The sequence below is a fragment of the Miniopterus natalensis genome, chromosome 3 (assembly GCF_054644295.1).
Source record: "Miniopterus natalensis isolate mMinNat1 chromosome 3, mMinNat1.hap1, whole genome shotgun sequence".
NCBI classification, from domain to species: Eukaryota; Metazoa; Chordata; class Mammalia; order Chiroptera; family Miniopteridae; genus Miniopterus; species Miniopterus natalensis.
The window spans coordinates 32,720,026-32,737,036 of NC_142083.1; the positions used below are offsets into that span (position 1 = coordinate 32,720,026).

The window sequence follows — 17,011 nt, forward strand, 5'->3', positions numbered from 1 at the left end:
TACAACTGGTTCTACTTTTAAACCTTACTGATAGTGGAAGTTGTACACAATTGAGGTTGTATGTGACACTGTTTCCAAAATAAATAGTATTTTTACTATATAAGACTAAGGCCATTATAGTTGCAATGTTCATTTTAGTCATCAAATTTAAATGCTACTTTTGTGAGGACAAAAGAAAAAGGGACTGTACAGTGAAAGAAAATGGATAATGCTTTTGGCTTTGTTAGACCTGGGAGGCTCCTCAAAGTAAAGGCCCCTGGAATGTCTCCGTGTTTATGGTAGTTATTCTCTGAACTCCAAATATTTGTAGCAGAGTTCATGGTGCACATTTTTTGTGAGAGGCTGTTTATGGGAAGTGCACTGTTACCTCGGTAAGAGCACTTTAAAATTTCAATGTTTTTATAAAGTTTTTGTTTTTTTCCTAGAGCAGCTAAACATTTGCTGCCCAATCTAAAAAATTACTTTCCTGTACCAGCAGGTGGAAGCAAGAGCAACTGAATTGTAGTAGCTGGTTCTCCAAGTGTACTGGCATGTCCTATGGATCATGTATCCATGACTCAGTATTTTTATGACGTATCACTCACTTAGTTCCTTTTATTCAGCAACTTGACTGTCTTAGCACCTTCTCTGGAGTTCTCTGTCACCTTACTTTTTTGGTGTCGGGCTGAATGTAGCCATCATTCCAGGACAGAGTAGTTCAGATTTTTCATACTCATTCATTCATCAGTTACAACATGCAGCTATGCACTGACACACACTTCCACATTTGCCAAGAAATACGAAGGTGACTAAGACATGGACTGTGTTCTCAAAGAGCTTGCGTTCCAGTAGAATTAGAGGGAGAATGTCTTCTTCATTTTCCCCGACCTGGGGGAGCAGACCACTTAGCCTTCCTAATACATCTCCAACCAATCCGTGGCTGGCTTTCAGTATTCACCAGGATTTTAATTTATTCAACAAATATTTACTGAGTACCAGGCACAAATAGGGGCTTAATTGATAAATTTATGCTGTTTTCCTTACAGATGAAAAAAAAGACCTGTCTTCAGGAGAAGTATCATTTATTTTTTCCTTATTATTGATTTTATTGGGGTGACACTGGTTAACAACATTATACAGGTTTCAGGTATATAATATAATGACCCAACACACTGTACACTGTATCATGTGTTCATCACCCCAAGTCAAGTCTCCTTCCATCTCCATTTATCCCCCCATGCCCTCTTCTACCTCTCCCCACCCCCTGAAGTATCATTTATTTAGAAAATTTTAATACAGAGTGTATAGGGCAAGTAAGCAGTTGACATATAGACCCTAAAACTTCGAACTGAAGGAATTTAGAAGTAACTAATGTGCGTAACATTTTCTGAAATACGCTTAGAAGACCTTCCACAAATGCTAGTTGAAATGAAATAAAAGTAGGATACTCTCTCGATCAATGCCATTGGCTGTTAGTAAATAGCTAATAATAAATATTTTATACAAAGGATAGAAAAGAGGACAACCAAGTTCTAAGGTTGCATGTGTGTGCATGCATGTTTGTGCATGCATGTGTGTGCGTGCATGTGTGTGTGTGCATGTGTGTGCATGCATGCATGCGTGTGCATGTGCATGTGTGTGGACTGGGAAGTGTAGAAGAACCTCCCCAAGGCAGTTACTTTCTTGTCCTCCGAATTCCCTATCACTTTACTCATACAGAGTTTACTGCCTGATAGTCTAATCTGACTCCATATCTCTTCTCTTCTTATGGACAGCTTATTAACCTCAATAAATATTTACTGAAGGAATGACTGAATCAACTCATTTACTTCGTGGGAAATCGCTTTGTCATGAGCCTTTTTTTGGAAATACAACCTGCAGTGTAGGCATAATTCCAGAAGATGGTAACAAGTCAGTACCTCTTATCTGAGAAATCACCAGGGAATAAAGAACTAACGTTTGTTGCTTAGGAAGTGCTCTTAGAATGCCTCAGCTGAATCTTATCTGTGAGAAATACCAGTTGTTTACCTGAGTACTATAAGAAAGCCTTTGCGATGTCCTAGGAGTGCACCTTTTCCCATAGTTGGCTGCTTTCCTGAGAGCAGTTCATTAAAGGGCTCTGGAAAAGAACGAGACTTGGGTGCAGAGGGCAGCCATCAGGTTGTCCCAGTTCGAGTTGTTCCACTCTTTGGAAATGGGTGACTAAAAGCTGCCCAGGCCTACAAGGCCTGTTTTTCAGAAAGCGCTGGATGAACGCTGACGTGGGGCACTCCTTCCCGGCCCTGGCAGCAGTCCTCAGGGAGTGGTGTAGATAGCAAACCAAAGCAGCGATGTCAACATGTAGTCTCTAGCTCCTGTATTCACCTCAGTTTCTCCCCATTGCAAGCAGGGTGGAAGATCAGGGAGGTGCATTGGTGAGAATGCTGAGGTTTTCCTTTTTTAGAATGCAGTTGCAACACAAGTATAGTATAGCAGTTAAGAATATGGGCTCTGGAGTCAGGCCTGAGCTTGAATCCCAGTTCCACACCTCCTGTGTGACCTCGAGCAACCTACCGTACTTCTCTGTGCCCAGTGGAACTGGGTTAATAATACCTGCCTCTTGGCTTGTTAAATAAGAAACAAACTCAATAAGAAATTGTGTGTAAACTCTTGGTGTAGTGCCTGGCACAGTAACAGGCTCACTAAATATTAGGGGTAATGATGATACTTGTCACTTCTATGTATGACAGGATTCCAGCTTGGGTCCTAGATGAAGAATGGTAACCCGAGACTGGGAATCCACGGGAAGTTCAGGTTTGAACATGCTGCATTTCAGATGTTGGTGGGCCTGAAGCTTCAGTTAGATTAGGATGGCATCCTGGAGACCCCATTTGTTTGAATGGGTGCAGGAAGAGAAGCTAGCAAAAATAACTGAGAAGAAATAAATAGTCAGGAAAGGACTGGGAAGAGGACTCGAAGGGAGGAGCACTTTCATGGAACAGTGTGGAAGAACTAGGAATAGGCAAGGAAGTGGAGGCAGTAAGTGGGAAGTCTGCAGTACGCAAAAGCTAAAAGATCATAGGTTAGGGGACATATTTTTGGTTTTTTATCTTTAAAAAAATTTTTAATTACAGTTGACATTCATTATGATATGAGTTTCAGGTGTACAGCATAGTGGTTAGACATGTATATAATTTATGAAGTGACTCCCCTCCCCCATAAGTCCAGTACCCACCAGGCACCATACGTAGTTATTACAATATTATTGACTATATTCCCTATGCTGTACTTTATATCCCCATGACTGTTTTTGTAACTGCCAGTCTGTACTTCTTAATCCCTTCACCTTTTCCACTCAGCCCCACAACCCCTCTCCCATCTGGCAACCATTGGTTTGTTCTCTGTATCTGTGAGTTTGTTTCTGTTTTGTTTGCTCATTTATTTTATTTTTTAGATTCTACATATAACTGAAATCATATAGTATTTGTCGTTCTCCGACTTATTTCACTTAGCATAACACCCTCTAGGTCCATCCATGTTGTTGCAAATGGCAAGATTTCATTCTTTTTTATGGCCGAGTAATATTCCATTGTGTATATGTACCACATCTTTATCCAGTCATCTATCAGTGGATATTTAGGTTGCTTCCAACACATCTTTCTTTGAAACTAAGAGAAAGAAAGTGGGAATGGGTAGAGATATAACTACAGTTATCATACTTTAATTACATTTTCTGTAAACTCAGAAACCATCTAAAATGATATCTCTAGACATTAATTCTACTAAAGAACATCAAAAGTAACAAGTTTAGCTAAGAATGTGTGCCTCTGTTTACTGGTAATAGGTTACGTATTCTAAGACATTTAACTCAAGAACATTCTGTTCGTAAATCAGTTTGATCCTAAGCCAGATTGAAGAATTGGTAAACAAAATAGCTGTTACCCGGAGCACTAACTCAAATACCAGATGCTTACTCATTGTTAGGAGCTGTAAGCATCCAAACTGAAAGGCTAAATAACTATTGGGTACTACTCCTGAATCTGCTTTCCCAGTGCAGCAGTCCATTCAGAAGTAAAATTATCAGCCCAGCCGGGCGTGGCTCAGCGGTTAAGCATCGACCTAGGATCCAGGTGATCAGGGTTCGATTCCCGGTCAGGGCACATGCCCGGGTTGCGGGCTGCAGCCGATCAATGACTCTCATCATTGATGTTTCTATCTCTCTCTCTCCCTCTCCTTTCCTCTCTCTGAAATCAATAAAGATATATTTTTAAAAAGAAGTAAAATTATCAGCAGCATTCAGGATGCTTGAGTGTCCAGCATATACCACTGCATCCAGCCTGCCTCCTCCTCAATGCAGGTTGCAGTCTGTATAATCTTCCATGGAAGCTAAGCACTCCCAGTTGGAACTACTTGTATATTGGACATGTAAATAATAGAAGAAAAATATTAAACAAATATCCGTAAGTGGAATTTTGGGGGAAACTCGTCATAGTTAAAATATACACATACCACAGATGTTTAGGTTCAGGGTCTACAAATATCACTAACACCCAGTCTCTGCTCAAGGTCTGTTGGAGACACAGCAGAATAAATAGGTTAATACTCTTTAGTATGATAAGTGCTTTGGTCAGTGCTCGTGTAGGGTACTGTAGGAGCACAGTAGAGGAAGAATTCCTAAACCAGCTGGAGGCAGTTAAAGAATGCTTCCTGGAGGAGGTAATATCTGGGCTAAGATCTGAAAGACAAGTAAGAGATGAATATTGTTCCTCAGGTAAAGGAGGTGAAAGGTGTTCTAGGCAGAGGGAAAAGCACTGCAGAAGTCTCAAGAGGGTTTAAAATTTTCAGGGAAATGTGAAAGTAGTTCATTGTGCCTAGAGCATAGATTTGAGGGCAAAAGGGTGGCATTGTGAAAGCCAGAGAAATAGGGGCAGATCCAGAAGGGCCTTGTATATTAAGTAGCTTCAACTTGATCCTAAAGTCAGTAGAGTCAGAACTTGATCCTGAACCATGCCACTGAAGGGGAGTGCCATGATCAGATTTACATTTTAGGAGGGCTACTGTGCAGGCAATCTGAACAGATTGGAAGGCATCCACAAAGTCTCCTGGGTCTCTGACTTGGGCAGCTGAATGCACACTGGCGATCCTCACTGAGATAGGAATACAGGAAGAGGACAGGTTTGGCTCTGAGGGGTAAAGAAGATGGTCAGTTTAATTTTAGACATACTGGATTTGAGGTGACCATTGACATCCAAGTCAGCTATCCAGTAGGTTTTACATACATAGGTCTAAAACTCTGGAGGTTTGGGCTAGAGATACAGATTTGGAAGTCTTTAACTAGGAGTAGCATATGGAGCCACACAGGTGGACCAGAACACCCCACGAAGAGTGTACAAAATGAAGAGAAGAAAAGAGGGCGCTGCACTGAGTCCTGAGAAACACCAAGGAATCCTAAGGAAAGGGGTGAAAAGAGAGCAAGTGATGGAAATTGTGACGATACAGCCAGAGACATAGAATGAGGAGAGTAATCATTATCACAGGTGCTAAAAGAGGGGGAAGTTCCCCAAACAGGGAGTTTAGGGGGAAAAAGGCGTGACAATGCTGTCAAATATCACAAAAAGTTAATTTAGGTAAACACTGAAGAATGTCAGTTGGATTTAATAAAAAATCAGGGACTCTGCAGAGAACAGTTCTATTTTTTATTTTTTTATGAAGCCAGGACCCAGAGTGAAGTAGGGTGAGGGTAAAAGACAGACCAGGACATGAAGATGGCAAGGCTGGGTGGGCCACCCTGAGAAGCCTTTGGATGAAGAGGGGGAGAAATAGAGGTGGCGTGTGTGTGCATAAAGACGCAGTACAACTGAGACATTTAAGATTCTACTAAAGGAATATTTCATGGAGTGATGCCCTGGAAGAGATTGGGTAAGACCCAAGCACAGAGTGAGAAATTGTCTTTAGATAAGATGGATATCTCTTTTATTCGTTACGAGTAGAAAGGGAAGGATGCTATGGGTGTAGCTATGTTTGTGGGTGGGAGGTTGAGGGAATTTCTGTCTGATGGCCTAGTAATGTAGGTGGCAGGGTCAGCCAGTTATGGTGAGAAGAGAAATATTGGGAAGCTGGTCACAGTTTAAAATAATTGGTGTGGGAATTAGGGGTGGGGGGCAGACCTTCCTGGATGGGTTTTCCTGAATTCTTAAAAGTCCAGCTCAAATTAGAGACTATGATAAAAGAGCATTAAACCCCATATCCCTGTTTGGTGATCTGCTTGTAAGAATAGAGGAGGTGGCTGGGTAAAATAGTCCTGGGTAGAGGTTTTTACGGTGGATATAGCAGGACCAGGACGGGGGGGCAGTTGAGGTTTTTGAGTTGGATGGTTGAATTGATAGATGAGGCTCACTTCTGACATTTGTGTGACCTGGACAACAGTACAGTTAGAACATTGCCCTGGCCCTCTTCTGTACCATGAGGGGCCTCACATGTGCCTGGATACCACCACCTTGTAGGTCCAAGCTCCAACCGCGCTCTCCTCTACTAATGATTACCCCTCAGTCCAAGAGGTGTATAATCAATGGTGCACTTAACCCTTAAGGGGGACTGACCTAGGGAAGAGGCCCACCTAGGCTCTGGGAGCCATTTGAACAAGGAATTCTGGAGTCCAGAGTACTCAGAGAATAGTCGTGTGGTGGGTGCTGGTGGGGTAGGGGTAGATGTAGGCTCTGCATGGGCACCTCCTCTTAGCTCTCTTGAGAAGAGTGCAGAGGCAGGAGGGCCAAAGCAGGGCTCTCTAAAGTGTAGTGACCACCCAGGTCTAAGCAGAGTTACAGAAGAAGCCTGTTAGAGTGAGAAAATAGAGGGATCAGAGTACTGGAGGTCTAATGGAGCTAGAAAAATAAGAATCACAGGTGGGAGCTGAGAAGGCAGAAGGTCATGGTCAGAGAATGGAATACTATCAGAATTTATCATCTCTGAGGAGCATCTCCAAGTGATGATAAGAAGAAACATGAAGGTTCTTGGCGTGAAGTAGGTCAAGAAACTGAAGTTAAGGGAGCAGCGCAGCTCATCCATCTACCCTTGTAGAGTCTACCCTCCCCGAGGTGATATTGGAGCTTAAGATGGAAAGGACTGCAGAGCCAAGTCTTTAATAATGTGAGGGAATGGCAGAGAGGTCAGTTGATAATAGCAAGTGACACGGCAGGAGGTGGCAGCCTCGGAGGATTAGAGTTGTGGTGCAGAAATGGTTTGGACACTGCATTGGGGATCAAGGAGAAAGTTCACCCTGTTACAAGGCCCAGTAGCATGAGGAACTTGAGAAAATAGGCATACTTCATGGGGGAGGTGATAGGCTCTGCGGGCATCTAGGTTTCATTTAAGACAGTGGAAAAAACAGTGCTCTGGGTCAAGGTTGAGGAGGTGAGGAAGTTTGGCTATCAGGAGTATGGGAGAGGTTCGCCAGTGGGAGGTGCTTTAACATTTGGGACAGTGGCAGGAATGTGAGACAGGAGAGGATACTCACAGCAGAGAGAAAACAGTAGGTTCACAAATGTTTGCTATATCCAGGGTCTAAGACCAGGAACCTTAAGGTAAAATTTTGTAACTTGGTTCGCACAGCTAATTAATAACATTAATTCTCCATTTAAAAAATAAGGATTTGTGAAATTTAAACTATTTTGTAGAAAAGCCACTTTTATATTTTAATCATGTTAGTACCTTTAGCCCTGTTCCATGTAGAAAAAGCTAAAAGCCTTTTCTACGACGCTGTGGCTCTTGAAAGGCCTCGTTATACATGTCTCTGAGGGGTGTTGGATTAAATGAGTGACTTGACACTCCTGGCCCACAGGAACTACTCAGGAAATTCTCCCTTCCTCACTTTCTGGTCTTTCTCCCCTCCAAGGAAGACACCAGGGAACTGCTTTAAGAGTGGAAAAGAGAAAGGACACCCATAGGAGGTACAGGCATGCATCTCCTTCCTGAAATGAGATTGTCTGCTGCAGTGCTACCTACTAGAACTTTCTGCAGTGAGGAAAATGTTCCTTAGCTGTGCTGTCCAATAGCACAGCCACTTGCCACAGTGGCTGTTGAGCGTTTGAAACGTTCCTAGTGCAACTGAGGAACTGAATCTTTTATTTTTATTTACTCCAAGTTAATTTCAATTCAAGTAACCACATGGGGCTACTGTGTTGAACAGCACAGATGTAGCAGGTAAAGAGCTGCTTGGCCGATGGCTTCAAGGCAGAAGTGCGCCAAGTTCCTAAGGAACAGATCAGCCTTGGGAGGTGCGTGGCTGGGCTTTGGCATTGGTGAAATATGAAATTAAGGAGCCCTGTATGCTCTGATGAAAGGAGCCTAGACTTGAACGATGGCCTGGTAAGTTATGAGGAGAGGGGTGACTTAGTTAAATCAGTGACTGCAGAAAACAACTTTATGAACAGTAGGAATCAAGATGAGGAGGGGGTGGCTCTGATGAAATGGAACAAGAGGAATAATTAAAATAAACATACAGGAATTGCAGTCTGGGGGATTGAGGAAATGCCGCCTTCAATAGGAGCTTGTAGAGAAATATTAGTGCCAAAGTAAACACTAGGAATATTTGCCGAGTGTTTTGAAGAATTGGGGCAAATGTCAGGAAATGCCATACGAATCATGTGCTACAGCACACCACAGGGGAAGGACAAGGACTTGGAGAAAATGTAAATTGTGGGGAAATAGAAGTTGACATTTACATAATGGAGTTTCACTCTAGCCCTAGCTCTAATAAGACGTATTTCCCTGTACGGATGTTTATTTGTGATAATGAAGGAAGATGGTGTTGCTGTAATATTTAACCATATCAGTCCCATCTCATTTCAAATATATAATGAGCATCTATTATGTGCTCAGCAGTGTGCAGTGAGTTTGGGTTGGGGGTGTGACAAAAGAAACATACAATGGTTATTATGCTTGAGAAAGTCCAGGTCTAATGTAGAACACAAGACAAGCCAATCAGACAGGTGAATGACAGTGATTTAAATGTCTAAAATGAATGGCACAGATGAAAGGCGGTAGAAGCTCAGATCTGGATGAACTGGAATGGTCAAAGAAGCCTTGATGGGAGGGAGTGGAGGCCTTTAAACTATGCTTCAAAAGGAAGTGAACCCAGCAAGTCAGAGCATTTCTGAAAGTACATTCCATAAAATGTTTTGCAAAAATTTTAAAAAACAACAATGAACTCAGAATAGCTGTGGCATGCTCATTTGTCCAAGTGGAATTCTGCAACCTGGCTTGCTTTCTTTGCTTAAGCACTTCATTTGTTTCTTGGACACTGCAGCCTAACAAATGCACCTGTCTGTCAATTCCAGGAGAGTATTCTGTATTATTTCTTAGCTAGAAATTTCACAGAGTTGTGTGTTGAAAGTACTTTAAAGACAGAAGAGTCCATGAAGAAGGTGTGGTTGGGACAGAAATCTTGCCTGGAAGTTTGTAGAAAAAAACAAACAAAACCCTAGTGTTTAATTAGACAGTAGACATCTCAGTTTTAATCTAGATTTTAACTTTCAAGTGCACATAATAACCCGTGTAGAGAAAGACAGGATCGCGCTCTGTTACCTGCTTTCAACTTTTGTAGCTCCCAGTTTGAAAAAATCGATTAAAAAGATCGTCACCAGATTCTCAAGGGTACAGCTGCTAGAATGCAGGTTCACCCTCTGGTTTTCCCACCTGGGTACTGAGGCACCAAAGGGGAAGAAGAGAGAAATGTACCAACATTCCAAGCACTGAATGATCTTGAAGTCATGACAAAGGGGGAGCAGGAGGGATGCTTAGCAAAATGACAGTGCGAGAGGAAAAGCAGAGAATGCAGATAGAAAAATTCTCAGTAGACCAATTGTTTTAGAGGTATAAGGGGATCCTTCTGTCTCCATTCCTTTTCTTTGGTAACAAGAATTTTAAATCCTGAAGGAAATTAAGACAAAATCCCAGGAGGTGAGAAGGTATAACAAAAAATGTAATGTGTTCTGTTGACCCATGAACTCATGATTTCTAACTTCTGTTTCTTCCTTTTTGCCCCTTCTGCATTCAGGGAATAATAGTACCTTAAGGAAGGTGTAGCTTTTTATTCGTTGCAATAGACACTGTACAAGGGTGATCGTGGGTACATCTGTAAAACTGACGTCTTTATCAGTTTAACTGAGTTAAAATCAGGTTATGCTGTGACCAAACACTCAACCTTTTGATAAATACTAGGAAATAAAGGAAGACCAGTGGAGGTCATCTTATTAGTGAAATGTTTGGAATAATTTCATTTTAAAGCTGTTTAGCAATAATGAAAATGTGTCCGTAATAACTGTTTTGTACTAAGAGGAGTGGTGAAGAGAGCAGGGTATTGCCCTCACCGGTGTGGCTTAGTGGTCACGGGTTCCATTGCTGGTCAAAGGCACATACCTGGGTTACAGGTTCAGTTCCAGGCCCCGGTTGGGGCAAGTACGGGAGGCAACCAATCAGTGTGTCTGTCTTATAGTGATGTTTCCGTCTCCCTCCCTTCCACTGTCTCTAAAAATCAATGGGAAAAATATCCTTGGGTGAGGGTTAACAAAACAGAAAAAAAACAAAGAGCAGGGTATGAAGATGCAGCAGTCCTGTGTTTTAGTCATTAGTCGTCCACTTGCTATTCTTTGCCTCGGTAACCCCATGGCCAGCATCTCCTATACTAGAACTTCCTTGGGAGCCCAGTCAATCATGGTCATGGCTGACTCCTTCGAGGCCTTAGTTCCATGTATCTATGAGGAACTGTGGGAATAACTATTTTGGAAATTTTTAGCCAACTCTGCACGTTGAACTTCACATCCCTGTTATTTTAGGCCACCAGCAAGCTTATAAGACCCTCTAGTCACTCGTCATTTCTTGTGTTCCGACCTCTGTGCTCCTTTTTCCTGTGCTCATTCCTTTATCAGTTCTCATTCCTTTATCAGTCAGGGCCCTGTACGAGGCAAATAACAAAACCACATCCAAACCGACTTCAACAGGAGACTCACGTAACTGGAAAGTCCAGGTGTGGGTCAGGCTTCAGCATTAGCTGATCTAGGGGCTCAGTGATGTCAGTAAATATCTGGTTTCCTTCCTTTATTTTTCCATTCACAGTGTTTATTTCATCCTAAATCAGGTCCCACTCTTTCTCATAAGCTGGATGCCGGCCGTGGTCAAGGGCACAAGCTTGCTCATTTCCACTCAGTAGGAATAAGACGCCTTTCTCTCCCGGGAGCTCTGAGGTGGGGCAGCCACCCTTAAAGATCGTGGACTGTGTGGAGGATGCTTGGGTGCTGGGAAGAAGATGTGCAAGTGATTAGGCAGGGGAGAGGTGGATGGCTGGACAGCCTCTACGATGTCGCTCTGCTGTACTCTTGGACTTCGCCCACCTTGCTTCCGGAGCCCTTGTCCCGTAGTAAACACGCCTCTGCCGTTTCACACTCCGAATTGTTCTCATCTCCTTTCAGCCTTCACTGAAATCCACTTGGCCTTGAGGAAAACACTTCCCCTGCACCCCTCTTTCTCCCACACCCCGTGCCACAAAGTAAGGAGGAAAACCCACAGCTCCTTGGCTCCCAGCTCCTGCCTCCTCCGGGTTACTCTCCCAGGCCAGCACTTTTCCGCATGAAAACCCCTTGGCAGCTCCCCGCTGGGTTTTGCGGCTCTGCGCCCGCCACCGCGTCCCCTTCCAGCCACCTGCTCAGCCCCTCGGTTCCATGAAGGCTTCCTGCGGGTTCGGTCTTCCTCTCCACTCAGGCCCAGCCGTCAAGCCCTGGACTCCAGAGTTCACGTAGACAGTGTACCCAAGACTAGGTGTCGGCTCTTTGCATTCTTCAGCTCCTTTATATCAGCCATCCGCTTGCAGAAAGATATGCTAGATTTTGTCCGACTATTTAGCCTTTGAATTCTGAAATCCAGACATCTCACATTTTTACTATAACCTAACTACTCCCATTTTACCCATTTTATTGACATGACTGAGATTGTAGTCTTTCCTTCCAGCTAAAATGAATTGCTCTGCCCATGCTTTATATGCCGTTTGTTCCTGTCTCCATTGACCTTTCTTTAAATGTCATTTAAGAATAAATTGAAAAAATTAGTTTCAAGTGGAATCATGAAAAATGATAAACTGCTTAAACTATTCAAACAAAACATGAATGTATATTTATTTCCAAATATTTTAATGTAAGAGGAAGGACTTTTTGACAAGTATGAATCACTTGATTGGAATTCCTCACTGTCCTTGTATAAAGTACACCTAAAATGTACCATTTTTTATTTTCAATTTTAGTCTTTTTTTTTAAGTGGAACAAGAACATACCTAAAGACACATAATTAATCTGAAACAGAAGTCTTCTGAATCATCACAGTTCTTTTCTTAAACTTTTATTACAGCAATTTTTGGAGGGGGAGGGGGTCACTTTTTAGTCATTATCTGTTAGAATTTCCAAAGCAGTTCAGCTAAACAACAAATCATTCTTTTTGCATACATTTAACCAGTTAAGTATTTAAATTGCATGAAAACAAGCATAATAGTCATAAACAGGTTTTGGAATTTGACCCTTGGTGAATATATAACTCAACTGGTTGAAGGAGAAATGTGAAAATATAAACCTAGCCACTTTGGTTTAATGGTTAGAGCATTGGCCTGCAGACTGAAGGGTCCTGGGTTCAATTCCGGCCAAGGGCACGTAGCTCGGTTGCAGGCTCCATCCCCGGCCCTGGTCTGGGTGCATGCGGGAAGCAACCAATCAACGTGTCTCTCTCACATCGATGTTTCTCTCTCTGTCTCTCTCTCCCCACCTCCACTCTCTCTCTGAAAAAGCAATGGGGGGAAAAAAAAGAAATGTGAAAATATGTAGATAATAGTCTGTCAGCCTTGGATCCGTCAAGCAGTGTGTTTCACGTCAGAGCCTTCAGTTAATGTAGACAGCTAGTTAAGGGCATCAGGATTGAGGTCTCTCCTATCTTAGAAATGTACCCTTTCTGTTGCCTCAGCCCCTTCCAGCTATGCACTGAGTTAGCTCTCTTTGTTTTCACAGCCAGCTCTCTAGAGAATTGCTTGGGTGTCCTCTCTCCAGTTTCCACCATCTTCGTACCCCTCAATCTAGTAATCTGACTCCCACCCCTGCCACCCCACTGACACTGCTCTTGCCAAAGTCATCAGTGACATTCCTACTCCTAAATTCAACAGAGACTTCCATCTTCCTGTTTGCACATTTGATACTGTAATTCACTCCCTCCCTTTTTTAATGCTTGCTTTTCTTTTGGATTTTTTTTTTTTTTTTTTTTTGAGAGAGAGAGTGAAACATTGATGCGAGAGTGGAGCACTGACTGACTGTCTCCCAGCAAGCCCCCTGCTCCCACCAGGGATCGAGCCCTCGACCCAGGTCTGTGCCCTGACCGGGAACCATCGGCAACCTTTCAGTGCCCTGGAAGACACCCGACCAGCTGAGCCACACCCGCCAGGGCTAGTGCTTGCTTTTCACAACTTCCTAGACCCAGCCTGGCTTGGTTTTCCTTCTACCTCAGTGATTAAACTAGAGTTAGAACTCAGTTGTTATTCTGTTCTCACTCTACAAGTTCCCTTGGGCCAGTTCAGCCACCCCTCTAACTTCAATTACTGTTTACTATTAATGGATTCCACTTATATGTGCCACAGCCATGTCATTCAGTCCAAAGCTGAATTTCTCTTTTCTCCCCCTCAACGAGCCTCCTCCACACCTTTCTAAGTTCCCTGTTTTAGTAATGGTACTACCATCTATCGATCCATTTCCAAGACAGAGACCTGGACATCCTCCTCAACTCTCTCCCCTCCCCACACATCCATTCAGTATCAACTCCTATTGATTCTACTCCCTGAATATCTTTTAAATCTCTCCAGTTCTCTCTATTTTCTAGTTCAGTACACCAAAATACAGTAATAGATTGCCACTAGAATGGTTTCTCTTTTCCAAACCTTTCAACTCACTATAATTTGAGTGGTTTCTCTAAAATGCATATTTCATTTCATCTCTCACCTGATTAAAACACATCAGTTGCTCTTGTTGCCTTCGAAATACGGTTGAACTCTTTAACGATTCCCAAGGCTCTGCATTCAGTACTTTCCTACTTACCTTTTCAGACTTCTCTCTCCGTACAGAACTTTGGCCTTTGGATAGCACAGAGTTATCTTGGCTTGCTCATTTCTCCTTCTAGAAAATCTTCCTTAGAAAAGCTCCATTTGTGGTCTTTCCGAGCTCCCCTGCAGACCCTGTCATAGCCCTCATTTCAGTGTAGTATAGCTGCCTGTATATCAGTTTGTCTTCTCCACTGTATTATAATAGGGTCCCAGTCCATTTGCCGTTTTATTCTCTGCCTATCATGGTGACCAGACACAGTACATGCTCATAAATACTTGCTGAGTGAATGACCTTGAACCAGTCACTTAGCTGCTCTAAGCCTCAATTGCATCACTTTTAAAAAGGGAATAATATCTTACCTACATCATAAGGCTGTTTGGGGGTCTTGTAAGATAATAGGAATGAAATTTAACATGGTGGTTAAGAGTGTGGGATCTAGAGCTATACTATCTGGCTTTTAATCCTAGCTCCCACCTTATGTGACCTTGGACAAGTTACCTAACTTCTCTCTGTTTTAGTTTCCTCTTTGGCAATATAAGAATAACCATAGTATCTGCCTCCTGGGGTTTTTATGAGAACTGAGTTAATAAATGGAAAGCACTTAGTACAGTGCCTAAACATGATTAGGGTTAGCTATCAATTATAACATTGTTATTCATAAGCTCTAAAATTATCTATACACACAAATGCATACATCTGTGGATAGATGCACACATGGCACCAATTATTTATTTGAGTGTTCAAGGGGTTGAAGGGCTAGTATCAGTATTCTTTTTTTTTTTTTTTTTTTTTTTTTTTTAGAATAATGTCATAACTATACCATAGTTTGTTTTCCAAGTCTTACATTCAAATTTCCATTCTTGATGTATGTGAAATTTTGGGGGGGGGATTTTTTAATTGGTGTTCAACATAAAAAAAACACAACTTTTTAATGTTTCCTTGATGAATCCCAAACATTTTGAGTCTGCATACATAGTAGGTGGATATTAGCACATAAAAAAATTTAAAAAATAAAAATTACTGATTTAATTTATAAAGGACAATTATTATATCTTTGACATCTAACTTTATTTTTCTATGATTTAATTACATCAACAATTTAATGTTTGGAAAATACAAATTTTATTAAATCTATAACTATTCCAGAAAAATACAAGAGCATTGAGGGTTTTTTTTTTTCATATATTTACTTTCTATTAAATTTGTTAATGTTACAGAGCTCTTGCACTGCCAAACCATGCCTGAGAACTCAAAGAAAGAAATGGTACAATGGGCAGCCTACCCACCCATCATACAGTGTATTAAAACTTGATTCATGTGCATTTTAATAATTTCTCAATTTTTTATAAAGCTCTAACAAGAGTTGGTTTTAGTCCTGGCTGGTGTGGCTCATTTGGTTGAGTGTCGTCCTGTGCACCAAATGGTTGCCAGTTTGATTCCCAGTCAGGGAACATAACCCAGGTTGCAGGTTCAATCCCCCAGTCTGGAAGGGTGTGGGAGGCAGCTAATCAATGCATCTCTCTCACATTGTTGTTTCTCTCTCCATTCCTCTCTCTAAATACATATATACACACACGTGTGTGTGTGTGTGTGTGTGTGTGTGTGTGTGTGTGTGTGTGTGTGTAAAGAATTGGTTTTAAATCCCCTGCAGGTCTTCAGATCTCTATTTCAGTGTGCCATTAAATAAGTTCCACATACCCATCTCAGTTCATTCCTCAGAAACATAACCCTCAACAACATTTTGCTGGAAAAAATGCATACTTTTCAGGGAAAACATGTGGCCCAAGGTCTAAGAGATTTGTTAAGATTTTTGGTTCCCAAATGAACTCTTCAGTTTAACCAGGAACCCTTTGTTTTTTTGCTTAATCATCCAACCTCTCCTTGGATTGCTCAGCAACTCACCCAAACACATCAGAAGGCAGGCATCCTGTCTGCCACCTCAAATAACACCAATATTATTGCCCAGAAATGGTTAGCAGGACCTGTCAAGAGATCCTGTAGCCTCCCAGGAGTCCATTTCCTGCATTGACACCTATCCAGAAGCATTGAGTTGTGTTCATACGTGTTTACCTGAAACAGATTTGCTCAGTTTTGTTAAAAAGTTCTTTTTAATTTAAATTTAATTAGATGATACCTCTCTGTATATTGACTTTAGACCAACAGAAATGCCTAACGTTTATTCTCTTTCTGGTTCTTTTTAGAATTGGTGGTTGCAGGATTTTATTCCGAGTGACTTTAGGGAGAGGAGGGATGTCTCCACTTCAGGCCATATCTTCCTATACTGCAGCTGGCAGGAATGTTTTAAGATGGGATCTTTCACCAGAGCAAATTAAAACGAGAACTGAGGAGCTCATTGTGCAGACCAAGCAAGTGTACGATGCTATTGGAATGCTTGACCTTGAGGAAGTAACTTACGAGAACTGTTTGCAGGCACTGGCAGACGTAGAGGTGAAGTACATAGGTGAGTAGGATGCAGAAACACATCAGTGTTTCGTTTTGTGGGCATCATAAAAGCATTCTGCGTTTTCTGCCTTGGCAATCCATTTTCCAGTTTTACAAGACATTGATTTTTACATAATGAGTAATTAATGGCTTGGAATTAAATTCCCTAAGATTAAAATTTTTATCACATTATCAAAGGTGCTATAAAATGTACACTCATTACAGGGGCTTTCTGGAGAGCATTGACAGTATGTATATATGAAAACTTTTAAGAAGTTTAAACCCTGGCCTAGTAATTCCATGTCTTTGCATTTAATCTAAGGAAGTAATCAGATACAGAAAAATCATGCGCAAATTTTTATATAAATAGGTTCCCTCATAAGCAAAAGCTTGGAAACAACCCCGAAGTGTCAACTAATAGAATGACTAAATAAATTATGATACATTCTCCCTCTGTAACATTGTGGAACCATTAAAATCATATTTAGAAG

At 41.7% G+C, this 17,011-nt stretch overlaps 1 protein-coding gene across 4 annotated transcripts in view; it reads left to right on the forward strand.

Annotated features, from left to right (window-relative positions):
• NLN (neurolysin) overlaps positions 1–17,011 on the forward strand; it is a 69,794-nt gene that overhangs the window by 8,910 nt on the left and 43,873 nt on the right. For all 4 annotated transcript variants that reach the window (XM_087815392.1, XM_087815393.1, XM_016202651.2 and 1 more), the window contains exon 2: positions 16,280–16,539. In XM_087815392.1, coding sequence (XP_087671518.1) covers positions 16,280–16,539 — 260 coding nt within the window. The remainder of the gene's footprint in view (positions 1–16,279; positions 16,540–17,011) is intronic.